The sequence below is a fragment of the Mobula birostris genome, chromosome 26 (assembly GCF_030028105.1).
Source record: "Mobula birostris isolate sMobBir1 chromosome 26, sMobBir1.hap1, whole genome shotgun sequence".
Classification (NCBI taxonomy): domain Eukaryota; kingdom Metazoa; phylum Chordata; class Chondrichthyes; order Myliobatiformes; family Myliobatidae; genus Mobula; species Mobula birostris.
This window is the reverse complement of record NC_092395.1, coordinates 25839238-25861881: the sequence shown is the minus strand read 5'-3', so window position 1 is coordinate 25861881 and position 22644 is coordinate 25839238. Positions and strand designations below refer to the sequence as shown.

Here is a 22644-nt window from a genome sequence, read left to right as displayed (position 1 = left end):
TGCTTCTTTGGAATTCAACATAGTAAATCAATAATTTCTTCAATAAAACAGTAAAAAGTAACCTAATTCTAAAATCTGCAAACAAATCATTGCAAATTCCACATTGTCAATACCGTCTGCATCAAACACCATAAAAGGAAATGTGATTGTGTGTGATCTTGAAATATACTTAACATGCCAATGAGGTAGAGTGTAATCAACTTCTGTGTCCAGTTTAAATTCCTTTGTGTGCTAGTAGCAAAAGGTGTGTGTGCGTGCACGCGCCCACCTTAGAGGGAACATCGGTTATAATCTCCCATAGCTGAGTCTGTATTAATGCTGTGTTGTATGCTATATCTAGATAGTCCTGGGCTTAATCTGGCTGTGTACCTAATTTGACTCTGTAATGGCCCCCGACTCAGTATTCTGATTCCACCCTTCCACAGGTGCTGTCTGAGGCAGCACATGAGCGTGCAACTGCCGCTCCCACCAATGCCGCCGTAGCTCCCGCTGCCCGTGCCGATCCTTCTCCAACCCAGAGCCCTCTGGTGGGCCACAAGGATGAGCACACAGACCGCCGTTCAATCCGCGAAGACTCCACTCCACGTTTGCTGGATCACCACGACGAGCTAACATCCAATGATCCGCACCCTGTGGAGTTTGACAATGCAATTAGTTATGTAAATAAAATCAAAAACCGTTATTTGGAACGTCCAGAGGTTTACAAGTCCTTTTTGGAGATTCTCCACACCTACCAGGTAAAACCATGTTATCTAACTCGGGAATTCTTCAGTGCAGCTTTTATTTGTATATCCCCTTTAGATATTAAAAATCTGAATGTTCACGAGAAAGTTATCAAGGATCAAGTTATCAAAGGATATTGGGATAGATGATAAAAAAAATCTTGACAGATTGTTGATTTAGAGACAATTATAATCAAGGAAAGAGGTAAGCAGGGTGAAGAAGAGTATTACAAACCTTTTGATCTTGATGGCAGAAAGCATTGAAAGTGGTGGTTCAATTAAATTGAATGATATTTAAGAGGGCAGAATTGGAGGAAGGAATGGATATTTCAGAAGGTTATGGACAGGAGGAAGAGGAAATTGTAGAGATGAGGGGAGACCAGAGTGGGATCTGAAAACAAAGTTGGGGATTTAAAAAAAAAATGAATTGTTGTTTAAATAATGGCCATTTATAAGTTAGCCAGCACAGGCACAAGCTGGGACATGGGCAGCAGAGTTTTTGACGACTTTGTGTTCATTTAGCAAGAAAACTAAGCACATGCCTTGGATTTCCTGCAGACCCTATCCTTACTGCAATTGTCGGTGTCTAAGATGTCCTGTAAGTAGGTAGGTGTTGTGTACGTGGGGTGATGGGCAACACCTCAGTCAGCACAGAGCTTCCAAAGAGAAGTTAGCAGGTGTAGAAATGAGGCTTATCTTATTGAAACTGCATGAAGCAGAAGGAGTGAGCCGTTGAGGAGTGGCAGATGAAAAGGATGAGCAAGTGATATTAATATTTGTTAGATTATACGTGCTTGGAACTGATAGAAAGATTGAGCAAATCTTGGAATCCTGGAGATTATTCTGAGCACAAATCATTCCATGGCAAGAAGCCTATTTTAGCTGTATCTTGTTTTCATAAGGGAAACCAATCAACCATGTTTCTGATGTTTTTAAAAAAAAAATCTGAAATCTGGTTTAGTATTTTAATGAAAATAGCAATTGATTTTTCTCCTCCAGAAACATCACACATGATTACATTTATTCAAATAAATGTGGCATGTTCTGTATGGATAAGTTTAATTTTAAGTTTTAACTGAAGATATTTAAAATCTTTGGAACCTCAGTATGAAGCTAACGCTGGCACTGGAGTTGTAAGTGAAGATCAGAACTAAATGTTGGTTCTTACCTACTGTTGTAACTACCATGTCAGATGTTTGTTTAATGTCGCATGTAGCTGTAGGTATTGGATGATACACCAACTCATTTCCATCCTTTCTGTGGTACGTATCAATATTTAGGGTAAAAATAGGGAATATAATTAAATTTGCATACGATATTAGAATTAGCAGTGTGCTTGAGTGAGGAAGAAAGTCGTACATTGGTCGAAGAATTAAGTGGGTAATTAAGAATTAATTGTTACAAAGCGAGCACAAGGACTTCAATCAGAAATGTGAGGTAACCTGGTTTCGGAGGTCAATTGAGAGAAACAAGTAGGTTTATAGGTTACTATAAAGAGTAGTTAGAAAGATCTTGGTGGCAAGACAGATGAAATATAGTAATTAAGAAGACACATGGATCCTGAAGGTGGTAGGACTGGTAGATTTAGTATTTAAGAAAGCATAGTTTCCTTGGTTTTTGTGATTGGAGCATAAAAAGAGAAGTCATGCTAAAAGTTAATAAAGCAGCCTCTGAGCAATTTGCATCTGCACATGATAGGATGGATGTGATAGTTTTAGGAAACCTGCTGAGGTTATTTTTGAGAAGTACATGGTTTCAAGGATGCTCACTGGACTGGAAAATTTTAGCTATGGACAGAAGCTATTTTGGAACAAAAAATAATCGAACAATTTAATTGAGTTTTACCAGATCAAAATGGGTCTTTGCAGAGTGAACAGAAAGGACTTGTACAATAATTAGTTGTGTGAATGATTGGTGGGAGTTAAGGAAAATGTTTTAATCTCATGTTTTCTGGGAAAAAGTCTGAAACATTGGCTGAAAGGTAGACTCTCTCATCACGTGAAGATTATCGAGACATAGAATGTGGAATTAATCTGACTAGCTCTTTTTTGGTTGGTTTGGACAAAATGGATAATTGATCTTCTTTCCATGCCATGAGTTTTAATGGTTTTATAAAGGAGATGCCAATGGGACTCTGGATAATTTCTTCTGTAGAGAATGTTGAAGCTTTGAAGTGATGAAAGGCTTTGACTTGGTCAGTACAAGTCCATAAGACATGGGAGCAGAATTAGGCTTTTCAGCCCTTTGAGTCTGCTCTGCAAGGCTGAAGCATTTTCCCCTTCAACCCCGTTCTCCTGCCTTTTCCCCATAACATTTTAAGCACTGACAAATCAAGAACCTGTCAACATCCTCCTTAAATACACCCAGTGACCTGGCCTCCACAGCTGCCTGTGGCAACGAATTGCACCTCCCTTTGGCTAACAAGCTTCCTCCTCATCTTCATTCTAAATGGATGCCCCACTATTCTGAGGTTGCGCCCTTTGGTCCTAAACTCCCCCACTATAGGAAGCATCGTCTCCACGTCCACTCTATCTAGGCCTTTCAACATTTGATGAGATCCCCCCCTCATTCTTCAAAATTCCACTGAGTACAGGCCTACAGCCATCAAATGCTCCCCATATGATAACCCTTTCATTCCTGGAATTATTCTCCTCTGATCTCCCTCTGAATCCTTTCGAATGTCAGCACATCCTTTCTTAGATATAGGGCCCAAAACTGCACACAATACTCAAAGTGAAGCCTTACCAATGCCTTATAAAGACTTGGCATTACACCCTTGCTTTTATATTCTAGTCCTCTCGAAATGAATGCTAATGTTGCCATTGCATTTGCCTTCCTCACCACTGATTCAGTCTTTAGGGAATCCTGTGCAGGGGCTCCTAGGTCCCTTTGTACCTTGCCTCCTGCCAGCCAGGCAGTCTTCTATCCATTATAGTACCTTTCCTGCAATACCATGGGCTCTTGTTAAGCAACCTCGTGTGCAGCACCCTGTCAGAGGCCTTCTGGAAATCCAAGTACACAACATCTACTGAGTCTCCTTTGTCTATCCTGCCTGTTATTTTCTCAAAGAATTAATTCCAACAGGTTTGTCAGGCAAGATTTTCTCTTAAGGAATCCATGTTGACTTTGGCCTATTTTATCGTGTGCTTCTATGTAGCCTGAGACTTCGTCCTTAACAATGGACTCCAGAATCTTCCCAACTACTGAGGTCAGAGTAACTGGCCTATAATTTCCTTTCTTTTGCCTCCCTTTCTTCTTGAAGAGTGGAGTGATGTTTGCAAATTTCCACCCCTCTGGAACGATGCTGTGATCTACTGATTCTCGAAAGATCATTACTAATGATTAATAATAATGGGAATAATTATTTAATTAATATCAACGTTTAAGAAAAATTTGGACAGGTACATGGATGAGTGGAGCATGGAGGGCTGTGGTCCGGGTGCAGGTCGTGAAACTAGGCAGATTAATGGTTTGGCAAGGACTAGATGGGCCAAACAGCCTGTTTCTGTGTTGTAGATTTGTCAGGCAAGATTTTCCCTTAAGGAAGCCATGCTGACTTTTTATCGTGTCCCTCCAAGTATTCCCAAAACACATCCTTAACATTCGACTCCAACGTCTTCCCAACTGCTGAGGTCAGGCTAACAGGCCTATAATTTCCTTTCTTCTGCCTCCCTCCCTTCTTGAAGATTGGATTGACATTTACAACTTTCCAGTTCTCCGAAATCATACCAGAATAAAGTGATTCCTGAAGATCATTACTCATACCTCCACAATCTCTTCAGCTAACTCTTTCAGAACCCTGGGTTGTAGTCAGTCTGGTCCAGATGACTTTACTGCCTTCAGACCTTTCAGCTTCCCAAGCACCATCTCCTTGGTAATGGCAATGACACTCACTTCTACCCCTGATGCTCTCAAACTTCTGGCATACAGCTAGTGTCTTCCACAGTGAAGACTGATGCAAAATACTCATTCAGTTTGTCTGCCATTTCTTTGTCCCCCATTACTAGCTCTCCGGCATCATTTTCCAACAGGTTGATGTCTACTCTAGCCTCTCTTTTACTCTTTGTATATCTGAAAAAAAAACTTTTTGTATGCATTTTGATATTATTGGTTAGCTTACCTTCATATTTTATCTTTTTCCTCCTTGGGGTGTTTTTTAGTTGCCTTCTGTTGGTTTTTAAAAGCTTCCCAATCTTCTGGCCTTCCCACTAATTTTTGCTCTATTATATAATGCGTCTTTTGTTTTTATGTTGTTGGACACAATGTTTCTTTTCTAAAGGCATCCAGAACTAAAGGCTATTAGTGAAAGACGATACTTAATACATCCGTAGTGTGAATATATATGGGGAGAAAGAAATAAAAAGATGTATTAATTGGGTGAACTGAGGGGTGATGGGGGAGTCTTGTAAGGAGCATAAATGCCAGCATTGATGAGTTAGACTGAATGGCATGTAACTGCTTTATGCTGTCAAATACCAGTGAGATTTCTTAATGCAGGAAATATACAGTACGTTGTACTCCAAGGACTTGTGCACTTCTCGTATTGCTGAGGAGGCCTACTTGTGTTTAAGCAACTCCGCCAGTAGCCTGTGCCAGTACTGTTCTTGTATCCTAATAAACACCCATCCTTCTCTTTTGTTAGAAGGAACAGCTAATTGTAAAAGACACCAAGGGAAAACCTTACTGCGGCATGACCGAAGATGAAGTCTTTGCAAAGGTTGCCAACCTGTTCCGAGGCCAGGAAGATCTGCTGACCGAGTTTGGCCAATTTCTACCAGATGCCAAACGATCTCTGGTATGTCACAATTCCCACTGCCTCCCTCCGCCTCTCTCCACCTCTCTCCACCATAACTACACTTGAGAACTTTACAAATCTCTCTAGAAAATAGGTGATTCATTTTAAAGGGTCAAATATCCAGCCCATAAGTTTGCCATATAAGGTTTTAGTGTTAAATCCAAATGCTCTTCTCCAAACTGTCACAATGCTGCACCGCAAATTCTGTCAGTTTTGTCTGTGGTGCAGTGGTTTATTTTCGAATGAGGAGGACAGTTTCATGTTTGGATTACCTGAATGCCCTGATTGGTGCCACAGATTCCTCCATTTCGTTGATTCAGATTGCACGTTGCTGCACAATGGGTTCATCACAAACATCAGCATATCCTCACTTGTCTATTTCATTCTCCTCCCTGGAGAATTTCATTCACACTTAAGGTGCTTTTATCATGCAATCCTGGCAGGTCCTGCGTTGTCAGATGAAGGAAATGCTGTATTATTACAGGTGGACTCATTTGAGATGAAATTCAATTACTTCATCTGAATTGTGTTTTCCTGTAACAATGCTAACTTTCAAAGCATGTGATTATGCCCTTACCAACAGCGGAGGTCAAATGCAAGAGAAAAGCTTAGAGTAGATGGCAGGCACTTAGGAGGATTAATATACAGGAAGATCCTGGGGTGCAAGTCCATTGGTCCCTGAAAGAGGCAACAAAAGTGGATATGGTAGTACGGAAAGATTATGGCAGCTCTGCCACTTTTGGTTGAGCTATTTAGTATAAAAGTTGACAAGTTGTTTGCAACCATATAAAGTTTCAGGTAGGCCAAGTTTAGACAATTATGTGCAGTTAACACTTGGGAACAAAGTGGATACTTTGGAGAGTTTCACCAGGATGTTGTCTGGATTGGAGAGTAATTGGGGTAAGGAGAGTACATAAAGCAGAATTAGGCCATTGCGTCTGCTCTGTTATTTGATAGTTGATTGATTGTTCCTCTCAATCCCAATCTCCTGCCTTCTTGCCCGTGATCATTGATGCTTTACTAATCAAGAGCCTGTCAAACTCTTCTTTAAATACACACAATATCATTGATAGGACATAGAACTGGGCTGAGAAGTGGCAGATGGGAGAGAGGTTGGACAAATGTGGATTGCTTTCTCTGAAGCATTGTGGCTACCTATTTGAGATACTTAAAATTGTGAGAGGCATAGAGAGCATAGGTTTAAAGTGAGGGGTGGAAAGTTTAAAGGAGATGTGTGAATCAAAATTTTGCATAGGGAATGGTAGGTGCTGGGAAATCGTTGGCAGGGGTGGTGTTACAAGCAAATATGTTAACATTTAAGAGGCATTTGATGGGCTGAAGGGTCTTCCTGTACTGTACTTTGTTCTATGATGTCGGGCTGTGAGTATCAGGAAGCGCGATGGTGATATTCACAAGTTTATAGCTTGTGCTTCATACTTTGTATATCTCACTTGTTGTGGAACTATTGCCATATCTTTGAGATTTGAAGTCTCCCTTTCAATTCTCAGTTCACTGGAAGTGCTGCATCTGAAAAGGACGAGAGTAAAATGATCGATGAAGACGATGGATCTAAACACTCGCAAAGCAAGAAGCGTTTGCGAACCACGCTGCTGCCCCAAGTGCCTCCTCCACTCAAGGTAAGCTACACATGTATTTACAGTTAGAAAACTAGTGTTCATCTCCATCCTGATGACTGTAGTTTGGGGCCCAAAATTTGTGTCTCATTGTCTTGAACACTGTGCTGATCAATTTGTGGGATATTAATTACACCACACAGGATACAACCATTGTTGGTAGAATCTCAGGTTGTGACGAGAGGGCATACAGGAGTGAGATATGCCAACTAGTGGAGTGGTGCTGCAGCAACAACCTGGCACTCAACGTCAGTAAGATGAAAGAGCTGATTGTGGACTTCAGGAAGAGTAAGACGAAGGTACACATACCAATCCTCATAGAGGGATCAGAAGTGGAGAGAGTGAGCAGCTTCAAGTTCCTGGGTGTCAAGATCTCTGAGGATCTAACCTGGTCCCAGCATATCGATTTAGTTATAAAGAAGGCAAGACAGCGGCTCTACTTTATTAGGAGTTTGAAGAGATTTGGCATGTCAACAAATACACTTAAAAGCTTCTATAGATTTACTGTGGAGAGCATTCTGACAGGCTGCATCACTGTCTGGTATGGAGGGGCTACTGCACAGGACCGAAAGAAGCTGCAGAGGGTTGTAAATCTAGTCAGCTCCATCTCAGATACTAGCCTACAAATTACCCAAGACATCTTCAAGGAGCGGTGTCTCAGAAAGGCAGCGTCCATTATTAAGGACCTCCAGCACCCAGGCCATGCCCTTTTCTCACTGTTACCATCAGGTAGGAGGTACAGTAGTCTGAAGGCACACACTCAGCGATTCTTGAACAGTTTCTTCCCCCCTGCCTTCTGATTCCTAAATGGACATTGAACCTTTGGACACCACCTCACATTTTTTAATATACAGTATTTCTGTTTTTTGCGTGTTTTAAAAATCTATTCAATATACGTATACTGTAATTGATTTTATTTGTTTAGTTATTATTTTTATTTTTTTTTCTCTTCTATATTATGTATTGCATTGAATTGCTGCTGCTAAGTTAACAATTTCACGTCACATGCCGGTGATAATAAACCTGATTCTGAGGTTAGATGGAGGAAATCTTCTGTACTGCCCATCAAGCAGTCACTGGACAAAGAATAAAGAATACATGGGGTATAACAGCAAAGCACTTAAGTGATTGGATCAGCAGTTGGAGTAGTTGAGAATTAATTGGAAGAAATGAGTTTGAATTCCTTCATTGCAGCTAGTGTATTTAAATTCAAGTAATTATATAAATCTGGTGCCTAGGATTAAGGAGAATCCCAAGCATTTCATACATGTATTAGGCACAAGAAGGTAGCAAGAAAGGAGAAGGGAAATTGTTAAGGTCTTTAATGAGTATTTCAGATTGGCATTCACCAAGGAGAATGGCATGGGTAATAGTGATATCAGGAAGGTTTATGTTGGTATTCTAGGGCTTTACAATATGAAGCGGGGTGGTGGTGATGGGTATTTTGAAAAATATCGAGGTGGGTAACTCTCCAGGGCTTGATGTTTATCCCAGGATGGAGGAAAGCAGCAGAGGTGATTACTGGCACCTAAACAGAGATTGATATCTCCTCTTGCATGTGTTGCTTGCTAAATCCTCTTTAGCCACACATGAGGTGGCAGAAGCCATTGCTTTTACTCATTTTATGAAGGGCAATAAATATAAACCAGGGAGTTAGAGGCTTATGAGCTTTGCATCAGTGGTAGGGAATTATTGAAGAAGATTCTTAGGGATAGGATATATTCGCACATGGAAAAGCTTTGACTTGTTAGAGATAGTCAGCGTGGCTTTGTGTAGAGGAGGTCATGTCTTACAAACTTGATTAAGGAATTGGTAAAGAAGATTGATGGGGCCAGGTCGATGGATTTTGAAATAATAATGTAATTTGACCAAGTCACTTGTAGGCTGATCCAGATGATTAATTCACATGGAATCTGTGTTGGTAAATTGGATTGGTTCTAGAAGACAGGAAAATCTGTGATTGGTGGTGTTCCACAAGAATCAGATGTACATCAGAATTTTGATGTTTGTAATATATAATACTGATTTTGATGAAAATGTACGTAGTGGTCTGACAACACAGAAATTGGTGGAGTTGTGGATAGTGAGAATAATTGTCAGAGGATACAGCAGGTTATCAGTTGAAAATCTGAACAGAGAAATTGCAGGTGGAGTTTAATCCTGACAAGTGGAAGGTGTTACTTCTTGGATGACTAAATGCAAGAGGCTACATTAAATGGCAGGAACATTAGGAGCAGAGATACACAGATGGCTCCTGGGGCGCAAGTCCCTAGCTTTCTAAAAATGCAAAGTAAGTGGATAGGGTGGAAAAGAAGCTGTACCTCATGCTTGCCTTCATCAGTCGAGACATTGAACCTAAAAGTTGGTAAATCTTGCTGCGGCCATGTAAAATGTAAGGCCACATTTAGAGTTCTGGTTTCTATACTATAGGAACGACATGGAGGTTCTAGAAAGAGTACAGAAGAGGTTCATCAGGATATTGCCTGGGTTTGGGTATTTTAGTTATAAGGTAAGGTTAGACAACTTTTTTGTCTTGTTTTTTTCTGGTGCTTTGGAGGCTAACGGGCAACCTGATAGAAGTATATTAATGAGAGGTATAGGGTTAATAGATTTTGTTCCCTGTGGTGGAAAGAGGTTAAGTTTAAGGTGATCAAAGGAAAGTTTAAAAGAATTTTGCAAGGCAATTTTTTTTACACACAGTAATAGATGCCTGGGATGCACTTCCAGGGGAGATAACAAGAAACAGATAATTTAGTAACATTTGAGGCATTGAGACTGAACATGAACAGGCAGGGAATAGAGACAAATTAGATTCATTTGGCATAATTGTGATGTAGACTTGAGTGTTGATGGGCCTGTTCCTGTGATAGAGACTTCTGTTTTTTTTTAAAGAGATTGCAGTTTTCTAGCCAGTAAATTATTTGATTGTTGTAAAAACACATCAGGTTCACTATCTTCAGGGAAGGAAATCCTCATCTGGTACATATGTAATACCAGAGCCACCAGTTTAGTTGACTTTTGATCAGCTCCTCAATTCTGAAACAGTAAGAGGTAGAGGCTTAAATACCTTCTAAAGTGGCTGATCAGCCCATTCAGTTATTCCATTATCAGAGCAAGAATAAAGCCGGGTGGATCACTTGGCATCAGCTGCAGTACTGAATCAATATGGCAAAGTTGCTCCCAGCCAAGACACTCTTGCGAAGTTCACTTCACAAGCATCTGAGGATCGGTGTCAAAGTTGAGAGATTTATTAATTTATATTTAGAGATGCAGTGTGGAATAGGCCTTCTGAGCCGCACTGCTTAGCAACTCCCAATTTAACACTGACCTAATCATGGGACAATTTATAATGACCCTTTAATCTACCCGGTACATCTTTGGACTGTGGGAGGAAACCAGAGGACCTGGGGGAGAAAACCCACGCATTCCACAGAGACTCCTTAGAGGATGCCGGGACGAAACTCTGAACTTTGAGGCCACACCCTGTAATAGCTTAGCGTAAACAGCTGCACTATTGTGGTGCCCACTGACAAGTGGAGCAAAAACCTGATGATTGAACTCTCCAGACCTACTCTGCAGACAATGTACGAGACTCCCATCACTATCCCTCGACGGACCCGCGGGCGGTGTCGGAATGGTAGTGGAGAATTCCAAACATTCGCAATCCTTTGGTTGTATGTTTTAGGTAGTTAGTTACTTTATTCTAAGATTAGTTCTAGACATTCTGACTGGGGGAGAAGCATTCTCAAAGTATATAAATGCTCCAAATTTGAGGACTACTTTAATGTGGGTAATCCAGGTGTTTCTGATTTTGGTTTGGTCATTATGTTTCCATTTGATCTGTTGAGTAAGCTCTCTGAGTTCTGTCATTCATTGCTCAGTTTGGGGTTATTTAATATTCTGATGATTGTCTCAACGCTCCATCATTATTGAAATGTTTTTCAGAAAAAGCTGAAGTTGTCGAGTGTGAAGGACCGGTCGTTGGCTTCTGCAGGCAAACATGGGACCTTGCGAGAGTTCAGCTTTTTTGACAGAGTGAGTCTGCTGAATTCATGTGTGCATTTGATGGCATTCTGAATTATTTTTTTAAAGTGCAACCAGGAATAAGAGACAAAGAATATTCAGAGTTTCTTGAAAGTGATGGGAAATGTTGAGGATGCTGTTATAAGAGAATACCCTCTGGATTCTGGAGCTTATTAATAGTGGAGGGGGTGCTGAACTGTTACAAAACCCTGGTTAGATTTTAACTGAAACATTGTCTGCAGTTCTGGTTAGTACACTTTACAGTCATATAATATTGTGGCAGTTGCCACAGCAGATTTAGTAGAAAGTTAGGAGTGGAAAAGCTCAGTTTTGCAATAAGAATAGAGGAACTGAAGATGTTCTTCTTGGTTATTGAGAAGAGTTTGAGAAGATAATCTGAATTGATCAAGTTTATCACATATTCATCGAAAAACAGTGAAATGTGTTGTTTGTGTTAACAACCAGCACGCCTAAAGATATGCTGGGGGGGAGCCTTTAATGTCATCACATGTTCAAGCGCTAATATTGAATGCCCACAATCTTCCACAGAGCAACACTAGCAACAACAGAACAAAATAAAGCAAGATAGGAACAGCAAAAACCAGCCCCTTTCCATCCATTCCATTCCCTCCCACCCACCCACCCACCCTCTCTCACATACGTAGAATGGGTTCCAACCCCAGGCCAACTCCAAGCCTCTAATCCTTGTTGCTGATTTTCAGACTCGCAGATATTGGGCCTCCTATTTTGGATTTCACCCCTCGACTCGTTGATCATGGGTTTGACCTTTAGGCCTTGACTTCCAGGCTTGTACAGGCCTCTGACTCCAGTGACCTGGGCTCTTGTGACTCCTTCGGAACTCTACCTTTTGTCTACAACCTTAAGGCTTCCACCTGTAGACACAATGTGCTCTGGATTTCAGATTTTGCCAGATTTGATCTTCGGGCTTCAACTTGCATGCTTTCAGACTGGCATGGCCCTTCAATCCCGGTGATTGTGGGTGGGTAAGGTCACCAGTCCTTGTGGTTTCTGCCCCATCCTGAACTCTAACCCAGGACTGGTCATTGACGTGGGGAACACTGGGCTCCTCATTGCCTATGACTCAACCTCCTGGATCACTGATGTTTGACTGTGGAGTGCACTGACCCGGCTTCAACTCCCACCCAGGCTCTTCATCTACTACTGCCCTCCTCTAACTCCCCCCTCAGCTCTGTACCTAAACCCTAACTTGACCTCCTACTCCCCAAGACCATCCCGATAAGCCTAAAGATAAACCTAGCTCTGAGCCACAGCATCAACGTACAATGCACCTCGGCACCTGCTTGACTGGAAGAAGTGCATCAAAGTTATTAGGGGACACAAGGGGGGAAATAATGGAAGCTGTAGTAACTCTGGCATAGGTATGGTGCTGGAGGTTTCACAGATTCACAATTGAAACCCACTGGTGCTCTATTCCTGGTGAGGTTGCTCTGTGGTGCAGCATGACAGAAGCACCTAATGCGAGCAGCATCACTCTGCATATGACATCTATCTCGTCCCTTCATCCTTGTAGCCACAAATGCAGTTCAAGTTAAGTAACATTTCAGATTAGAAATTTTGAATTTAGTTGGATTATTTGCACCAATAAAGCCTTTTAGCAATGCTCAACTCTCAGTAGTAGATCATTTCAGGGTGCATTTGTCTTTGGTGGAGCAGGCTCCCCTACTAACTTTTCATTCCTGTTTAGTGTTGCAATCTTTGAGCTATATTCTGGATCTGATTATATGTGGTGCCATGCTGTCAGGATTTCCTGGCACGTTGCAGTCTCTCTCTGACAAAAAATTGCAACAAGCCAGCTGATTAATTTCAAGGCTGTTGCCATGACAGCAAACAAGCATGATGCATTTGCGAACAATATATAAACACTGCATCCGTGGCCGTTTCTAGAATAGATCGCCCTCAAATATTAAGTGTCAACTGTATTGTTTTAAGAAGAGAAATGGATAAATGATAATCACAGGTCAATTGGTATATTGAGTGGAGAGATTATTGGGGAATGTTCTGTGACACGTCTTAAAGGGCAGTGGAAACCGATTCAATAAAAACTTAAAATAAGTTGGAATATTTAAAGCTAAAAGTAGGGTAATGATTGAGACTGGTTTGAATATATCCTTTAAAGAGCACGTGCAACCATGATGGCCTAAAAGGCAGCCTCCTATTCTATGAAATTTCTTCTTTCCAGTTGTATTGTGCTATCTAGTAGATTTTGGGCACCTTATGTCTGGATGCTGTTTATCGACTATAGCTCAGCATTCAATACCATCATTCCCACAATCCTGATTGAGAAGTTACAGAGCCTGGGCCTCTGTACTTTCCTCTGCAATTGGATCCTCGTCTTCCTAACTGGAAGACCACAATTTGTGCGGATTGGTGATAACATATCCTCTTCGCTGACTCTCAACACTGGCGCACCTCAGGGGTGTGTAGCTGAGCATAGCTCAAATACCATCTATAAATTTGCTGATGATACAACCATTATGGGTGGAATCTCAGATGGTGATGAGAGGGTGTAGAGGAGTGAGATATGCCATCTAGTGGAGTGGTATTGCAGCAACAACCTGGCACTCATGTCAGTAAGACAAAAGATCGTGGACTTCAGGAAGTGTAAGACGAAGGAACACATACCAATCCTCATAGAGGGATCAGAAGTGGAGAGAGTGAGCAGTTTCAAGTTCTTGGGTGTCAAGATCTCTGAGGATCTAACCTGGTCCCAGCATATCAATGCAGTTATAAAGTAGGCAGGACAGCAGCTGTACCTCATTAGGAGTTTGAAGAGATTTGTTATGTCAACAAATGCACTCAAAAACTTCTATGGATGTACCGTGGAGAGCATTCTGACAGGCTGCATCACTGTCTGGTATGGGGGGTGGGAATGCTATTGCACAGGACTGAAAGAAGCTGCAGAGGGTTGTAAATTTAGTTGGCTCCATCTTGAGTACTAGCCTTCAAAGTACCCAGGAAATCTTCAAGGAGCAGTGTCTCAGAAAGACAGTGTCCATTTTTAAGGACCTCCAGCACCCAGGGCATGCCCTTTTCTCACTGTTAGCATCAGGTAGGAGGTACAGAAGCCTGAAGGCACACACTCAGTGATTCAGGAACAGCTTCTTCCCCTCTGCCTTTCGATTCCTAAATGGACATTGACCCTTGAACACTATCTCACTTTTTAAATATATATAAATTTCTGTTTTTGCGTGATTTTTAATCTATTCAATTATGCATATACTGTAATTGATTTACTTTATTTTTTCTTCTATATTGTGAATTGCATTGAACTGCTGCTGCTCGGTTAACAAATTTCACGACACTTGCGGGTGATGATAAAGCTGATTCTGATTCTGAGTAGTGATTTTGCCTTGTGTGCCTCTATTTATGGCTCAGCAGAACACCTCTGCACAGAGCAGTTCTGAGACATCTCCTCGGGAAGTTTGCGCTTTGCTCCTTAAAGTAGCTTCACTGATACTGATTGGCGAGTGTGTGACTCGTTGGCCCTCCCCACCATTGAGCACATTCACGTGGAACACTGTCACAGGAAAGCAGCATCCATCATCAAGGACCCCTACCATCCAGGCCATGTTCTCTTCTCACTACTACCATCAGAAAGGAGGTACAGAAGCCTCAGGTCCCACACCACCAGGTTCAGGAGCAGTTACTATCCCTCAGCCGTCAGTTTCCTCAACCAAAGTAGATGAATTCACTCACCTCAACGCTGAGCTGATTCTACATCCTGTGGACTCATTTTCAAAGACTCTACAACTCATGTTCTCACTAATATCTATTCCTTATTTATCTACTGATATTTTTTGTATTTGCACCATTTGTTTGTCTTTTGCACATTGTTTGTTCATCATTGTGTGCAGCTTTTCACTGATACTTTTGTGTTTCTTTTTTATTTACTGTGAATGCCCACAAGAAAATGAAACTCTGGGTAGTCTTTCATGACATGTATGTACTTTGATAGTAAATTCACTTTGCACTTTGATTACCTCCACCCATTCCCACCCCAGGTCCGCAGGATTCTAAAGAGCCAGGAAGTGTATGAAAATTTCCTGCGCTGCATCGCCCTGTTCAACCAGGAGGTGGTGTCTGGCTCTGAGCTCCTTCAGCTGGTCACCCCATTCCTGGGGTAAGTTCATTCATAATCATTCATTGAAGGTTAGAAGTCTTGAACATTACCTGTCAGTGTTCGACTCACAGTCTCCTGAGTTTTGCGATACACACTCATGGTTTGTCATTCTGCCATTCCTCTCAGTTTCTGTGGTTTCCTGTTAAAAGATATTTTTAAAGAGAATATTTTAAGTGATTCATTTGCATGCTACTTCAACTAAGATGGTGACAGTACTTTAAATTCCTTATTGCCTGCAAGTGTGAGGTTAGACAGATAAAGGAGCTAGAAATGAGTTGGGCAACACACACAAAATACTGGAGGAGCTTAGCAGCCAAGCAGCATCTATGGAAAAAAGTACAGTTGATGTTTCGGGCCGTGACCCTTTGGCAGGGCTGTCTTGGCCCGAAAAGTTGACTGTACTTTTTTCCATAGATGCTGCTTGGCCTGTTGAGTTCTTACAGCATTTTGTGTGTGTTGCTTGGATTTCCAGCATCTGCAGATTTTCTCTTGTTTGAGAAATGAGTGGGGTTTAACTTGTACTAATCGTCAATTTTTACTTAGAGTCATAGAGCACTACAGCACAGACACAGGCATTTTGGCCCATCTAGTCCATGCTGAACTGTTATTCTGCATCATCCTATCCTGAACTACCTAGATCACAGCCTCCATACCCCTTCCATCTACGCACTTACCCTATCTTCTCTTAAATGTTGCAAAGAAAGCCCACATCCACAACTTTTACTAACAAGGTGTCTACATCCTGAAAAAGAATAAATAAAAAGGCCCATTCAAGGATTTTGTTTTATAAGAGGGGGATTTAGGGTTTAACTCTGCAGTTGGTTGCTTGATTGTGTATGGAAGGGCAAACCTCCTTCTGTGGATGGATAAGGATGATTTTTCTATGTAAACTTTTTCAATGTACGCGTTTTTGCCTTCTCCCCACCTCTTTTCTGTCCCTCTTCTCATCCTCTCCACTCTGAAAGCAGGAAGTTCCCAGAGCTTTTTGCACGTTTCAAATCGTTCTTGGGCCAGAAGGAACTCTCACTCACACAGCCTTTGCAGAGAGATCGGCCAGTGGATGGGATTGCCCGAGAGATTGACTACGCATCTTGTAAGAGGTTGGGCTCCAGTTACAGAGCTCTGCCTAAAACCTACCAGCAACCGAAGTGCAGTGGGCGAACTGCAGTCTGCAAGGAGGTATGAGTGCTTCCAGAGAAACGTACAAGTGGGGTGACATCAAGGTATCAGAACTTGAAGTACTTCAGATAAGTGAGACCTGCAGCTGATGGGTGTGAGGGGCATCGTAGGAGGGCATTCTTGTAATATCTTCACTTCTGGATACATTTTTGAAAAGTGGATGCGTTGTTAGTCATATCCAGAGGTTTGGGACATTGATGAGGTAACAAGACTTTGAATCTGATTTGAGACTTTAAATTTAAATAATTAATCAAGTAAACAAGGTAGAATCGGTGATGGTGACCTTGAAAGTACAATCAAATGGGAAGAAAATTATTATCCTCACCCAGCCTGGCCTGCTTCAGTCCAACCCTGGACAATTTAGTTGATTTTTAACTATCCTCTAAAGTGGCTTAACAAGCTGTTTACTTCAAGAACTGCAATTAGGAATGAACTGTATAGCTTTACAAGCAATATTCAGATCCCATGAACCAATAAGAAATGAAAACTCAATTTTGCTTTGGTTTAACACGATTTTGCTCTTCACTTTCTCACCCCCTCCCCCCCCATGACTACTCGGGAAAGGTGTTGCTTGGGCTAGTTTGTCCTTCCCTTCTTGATTTTGAAGTTCTCCTTTGTATCACTTTGAAACTCGGCATCTTTCACTTCCCTTAACACTTCTGTTCTTAATGCCCAGAAGCATTGCATTTCCATTTACTTCAACAATTATTGTTAAGAGTTTCTAGCATCAGTGAGCAGCAGTGAACACTGTGTTATGATAATTTAGATTATGAGGACACTCAGTCCTCATTTATTGTCATTTAGAAATGCATGCATTAAAAAATGGTACAATGTCCCTCCAGTATGATATCACAGAAACACAAAACAGACCAAGACTAAAACCGACAAAAACCACATAATTATAACATATAGTTACAACAGTGCAAAGCAATACTGTAATTTGATAAGAGCAGACCATGGGCACGGTAAAAAAAAAGTCTCAAAGTCCCGATAGCCCCAAAATCTCACGCAGACGGTAGAAGGAAGAAACTCTTCCTGCCATGAGCTTCCAGCACCGCAAACTTGCCGATGCTGCATCCTGGAAGCACCCGACCGCAGTCCGACTCTGAGTCCGTTCGAAAACTTTGAGCCTCCGACCAGCCCTCTGACACTGAGCACCATCTCTGCCGGGCGCTTCGACCCTGGCCCCGGCCACCGAGCAACAAGCAAAGCGGAGGATCCGGGGTCTTCCCCTCCGGAGATTTCGGATCACACAGTAGTAGCGGCAGCGAAGCAGGCATTTCAGAAGTTTCACCAGATGTTCCTCTGTGCTCTCGTGTCTGCCTCCATCAAATCAGAATTGTGCACGGCTTCCTACTTGACAGATTACAGATATTCATCACCGGAGAGGCCACGCGCACTGTGTCACGTCGCCATCATCTCCTCCTCCTTAATTGGTGAACTAAACTGAAATGTGATGATTCTGGGCATTAAGAACTTAAGTTTCAATTGTTTGCATTAGAAGCCTCTGTATTAAAAGCTGAATTCCTGAGCTGGTAGCTCCCTCCATCTTATGGTGATGAACGTGGACATAGAACAATGCTTTCTGCGCAGGTAGCTCAGGTCCATCTGCTTATTCCCCCTCTCCCATCCCTGCCCTCTAATCTCCCCACCCAAGCATATGCTGCTCCTTCACACTCCCTGTTGTGCAAGGGTAATATCCAGTGGAAAGGGTTCTGAAAAAATGGCTTTCGAGTAATGATCTTTCAAGAATCAATGTATTCTGGCATGGTGCTGGAGGACTGGAAAATCGCAAAAGTTACTGCACTCTTCAAGAAGGGAGAGAGGCAGAAGAAAGGAAATTATAAGCCAGTTAGTCTGACCTCAGTGATTGGGAAGATATTGGAGTCGATTGTTAAGGATGTGGTTGTGGTTTTGCTGAAGTCAGCATGGCTAAAGGGAAACTCTTGCCTGACAAAACTGTTGGAATTCCTTGAAGAAATAACAAGCAGGATAGATAAAGGAGAATCAGTGGATATTGTATACTTGCATTTTCAGGAGGCCTTTGACAAGGTGCCACACATGAGGCTGCTTAACAAGTTAAGTGTCCTAGGAAAGGTACCTGCATGGATAGAGGATTGGGTGATTGGCTGGGGCAAAAGTGAGAATAAAGGGAACCTTTTCTGATTGACTGCCAGTGACTAGTTGTGTTCCACAGGGGTCGGTGTGGGGGCTGCTTCTTTTTACATTATGTCAATGATTTGGGTGACAGAATTGGTGGCTTTGTGGCCAGGTTTGCTGACAATATGCAGGTAGGTGGAGTAAGTGGCGGGGCAGTTAGTGTGAGGAACCAGAGAGGCTGCAGAAGACTGTAGACAGATTAGGAGAATGGGCGAAGAAGTGGCAGATGGAATACAGGGTTGGCAAGTGTATGGTCATGCACTTTGGTAGAAGAAATAAAAGCATAGACTATTTTCTAAATGGTGAGAAAATACAAAAATCTGAAATGCAAAGGGACTTGGAGGTCCTCATACAGGATTCTATAAAAGTTAACTTACAGGTTGAGTCTGTGGTGAGGAAGGCAAATGTGGTGTCAGCATTCATTTTGAGAGGACGAGAATATAAAAGCAAGGGTGAGGCTTTATAAGGAACTGGCGAGGCCTCACATGGAGTATTTGTGAGCAGTTTTGGGCCCCTCATTTAAGGAAGGATGTGCTGACATTGGAGAGGATTCATAGAAGGTTCACGAAACTGATTCCGGGATTGACAGGCTTATCATATGAAGAGTGTTTGATGGCTCTGGGCCTGTACTCACTGGAATTCAGAAGAATGAGGGGGGACCGTCATTGAAACCCGTTGAATGTTGAAGGGCTTCGATAGATTGGATGTGGAGAGGATGTTTCCTTTGATGGGAGAGCCTAAGACCAGAGGACACATTCTCAGAATAGAGAGGTATCCTTTAAGAACAGAGATGAGGGATTTCTTTAGCCAGAGAGTGGTGAATCTGTGGAATTCTCTGCCACAGGCAGCTGTTGAAGCCATCATTGGGTATATTTAAGCCAGAAGTTGATAGGTTCTTGATTAGTCAGGGTATGAAGAGATATGGGGAGAAGGCAGCAGTCTGGGGTTAAGAGGGAAATTTATCAGCCAAGATGAAATGGTGGAGTAGACTTGATGGGCCAAATGGCCTAATTCTGCTCTTTTATTTTATAGTCTTAAAGCACGATTTGCTTTGAACACTGGAATTCTTATTCCTCGCTTGAGATTTGCAGCTACAGTCTAATATTGCATTATTTGTGAACCCACTAACTGACAGACACCCCAGAGTCCTTCTGATTAACTGCTTTGATTTCTTCTGGGTTAGGTTCTCAATGATACTTGGGTCTCATTCCCTTCTTGGTCAGAAGATTCCACCTTTGTCAGCTCTAAGAAAACGCCATATGAGGAGCAGCTTCATCGTTGTGAGGATGAGAGATTTGAGGTACTGTCACTATTTTGATAAGCAGAACCTGCTGTAATTACTTAAAAAGTCGGCACAAGATCAGGGACTGAAGTTAAGGCCCTGTCTTGGCACTTTACCGGGTCTAGTCCTTGTCTTTTTTGGCACCCAATCTCAGACTGGGGAAAGAAGTAGATCTGCTGGCTCTGAGGTTGGGATGGGTTTTGATAAATGGTAAATAGCTGATCACTGTTTGGGTATTATTAGTCTGGAAATTGCTTGGGATTTGAGAGAAAGCTGTTTTCAATATTAGTGTGGAATTGGGTTTGAAGTGGATGGGTTGCCAAGGATACTGAAGTTATAATATTTGCTTTGGATTTTTTTTGACAAATAGCTTGATGTTGTCCTGGAAACCAACCTTGCCACAATCCGTGTGCTTGAGAGTGTGCAGAAGAAACTAACCCGGATGTCTCCAGAAGATCAGGAGAAATACCACCTTGATAATTGTCTGGGAGGAACGTCGGAGGTTATCCATCGCAGAGCCATCTATCGTATCTATGGTGATAAAGCACCAGAAATAATCGATGGACTTAAGAAAAATCCAGCAACAGCTGTACCTGTGGTACTGAAACGGTAAGATTTAATAAATGGGAAGTGCTACCTTTCTTCCAAGCCACAAGGCATGCTAAGGGTAACTTGGCAGGAATTGGTTTGTTGGGGAGGGAAATTCATGAAGAAGTGATTTGAGCAAAGTTTGGTGTACAGAGTGGTGGGGGTGGGGGGACAAAGGAGTTCAGGAATATATGTTTAAAGACTTTCAGCTTCAGTATTGGTGCTTGTGGTTTGTATCATCCTTTGGGCACAGATTCTTTGGCTGTTCCACACCTTCAAAAGCATGCTGTACTTGCCCACTCTTGTGCCACAAACTTCAGCCTGCAAATGAAGGTCTCAAGGGTCTATTACAGATTTGAAAATTCTATTAAGTTTATACTGTTACAGGTTGAAAGCCAAGGAAGAAGAATGGCGGGAGGCACAGCAAGGCTTTAACAAGATCTGGCGGGAGCAGTATGAGAAATCGTACTTGAAATCATTGGATCATCAGGGAGTCAACTTCAAACAGAATGACACTAAGGCACTGCGCTCTAAGAGTCTGCTGAATGAGATTGAAAGTGTTTACGATGAGGTAACATAATGTCACCCAAACAAAAAATTCACTTATCTGCTCCAAGACCAACCTTTGTAAACAGTGCCAGTGGAGGCATATGAAAGCTTTTCTTTAAAATATTTCCAATTAGTTTACTGGTGGTGAACCTCTTTGTTAGGACAGAATCCCAGAAGCAATCTCTAATGAGACCTGGCACTAATAAAACAAAAGAATTTGTTGGTTTTTTTTAAGTTTTGTGCTGCATTCTTACCTCAAGCTGTTCTGACCAGGGAATGGGGCTAAGTGGCAACAAAGTTCACTTGCAACAAAAATTTAGGATGGAGTCAAATTTGCCCATTAATATATTGTTTAAATGCCATCTAGACCAGATTAAGGTCAGTAAGGTTCAGGTCTGATTTGAGCACCTAATCTGGTTCAATTCAGTCATCGACTCTAAAGCAGGTTCTGGTCACACAATCCCGATCTATAAATTGGAATCTGGTCATTTCCAAGCTATAAACGGAATTTGACAGATTACCAGTCACTGTTTTTGTCTGAGAATTAACCCTTTCTCTTCTCTTGTGATGTAGCGACAAGAGCAGAACTCTGAAGAAGGTTGCCCAGGCGTCACAGGGCCCCACCTGATGTTCGTGTATGAGGATAAGCAAATCATGGAGGATGCTGCATCCCTCATCATTTACCATGTGAAACGACAGCCCACCATTCAGAAGGAGGACAAGGATCACATCAAACGTATCATCTATCATTTTGTGCCAGACTTGTTCTTTTCTCCGCGTGGGGAACTAAGCGAGTCGGAGGATTCAACGGACGAAGAGATGGAAAGTGATCAACGGCACAGTCAACGTAATAATGCGGATACAGGGCAGAAAGGAGTGGCTTCTCCAGAGAGCAGTCTGGCTGAGGAGCGGGTGGACCTACGCGACCAGGTAGCTGAATATCAAAAGAGCTTGGATGACGTCTACAATCTCTTCTTCGTAAACAACAACTGGTACTTTTTCCTGCGGCTCCATCAAATTCTGTGCTACCGGCTATTGCGTATATACAGGCAAGCGGAGAAACAGCTATTGGAGTATCAGATGGAGAAGGAGAAGGAGAAGCAATTGCAGGAGGGAAGGAAAGAGAAAGCAAGTGATCCTGCTGTGGAGCTCCGACTCAAGCAGCAAAGTATGATTTCGTTCCTCGAGGTTTGGTTTCTCTTTTGACTCTGCAGTGCTGATAGGAAATCTTCATTCAGTTGCCCACATTCCTTCCTCCATCTTTGGATCACTAAACCTGTCCCGTAATCCTACCTTTATCCCCACCTAATCCATCCTTGCCTTGTTCTGGTCCTTCTAGTTAATATTTGATAACTTAACATCAAAATTCAGACTTTCCTTCTATTTCCATTCCTGTGAAAAAGATTTTGCACTGTATGTATAGGGTGATTGGGAGGCAAGCAGGTTTAGTGTGACAATTGAAGGGCTGCTGTGTGACTGTGGATAAACATTTAATGCATATTTTGCAAGAATGTGATGTATTAGTTTAGGATTTTTCAGTTGAATGCCCC

At 42.1% G+C, this 22644-nt stretch overlaps 1 protein-coding gene across 6 annotated transcripts in view; it reads left to right on the top strand.

The window, feature by feature from the left end:
- Positions 1 to 22644, top strand: part of sin3b (SIN3 transcription regulator family member B) — a 51110-nt gene that overhangs the window by 15360 nt on the left and 13106 nt on the right. For all 6 annotated transcript variants that reach the window (XM_072244497.1, XM_072244492.1, XM_072244493.1 and 3 more), the window contains 10 exons: positions 426 to 737; positions 5365 to 5517; positions 7026 to 7154; positions 11097 to 11186; positions 15218 to 15336; positions 16305 to 16515; positions 19859 to 19975; positions 20328 to 20566; positions 20933 to 21116; positions 21668 to 22262. In XM_072244497.1, coding sequence (XP_072100598.1) covers positions 426 to 737; positions 5365 to 5517; positions 7026 to 7154; positions 11097 to 11186; positions 15218 to 15336; positions 16305 to 16515; positions 19859 to 19975; positions 20328 to 20566; positions 20933 to 21116; positions 21668 to 22262 — 2149 coding nt within the window. The remainder of the gene's footprint in view (positions 1 to 425; positions 738 to 5364; positions 5518 to 7025; positions 7155 to 11096; positions 11187 to 15217; positions 15337 to 16304; positions 16516 to 19858; positions 19976 to 20327; positions 20567 to 20932; positions 21117 to 21667; positions 22263 to 22644) is intronic.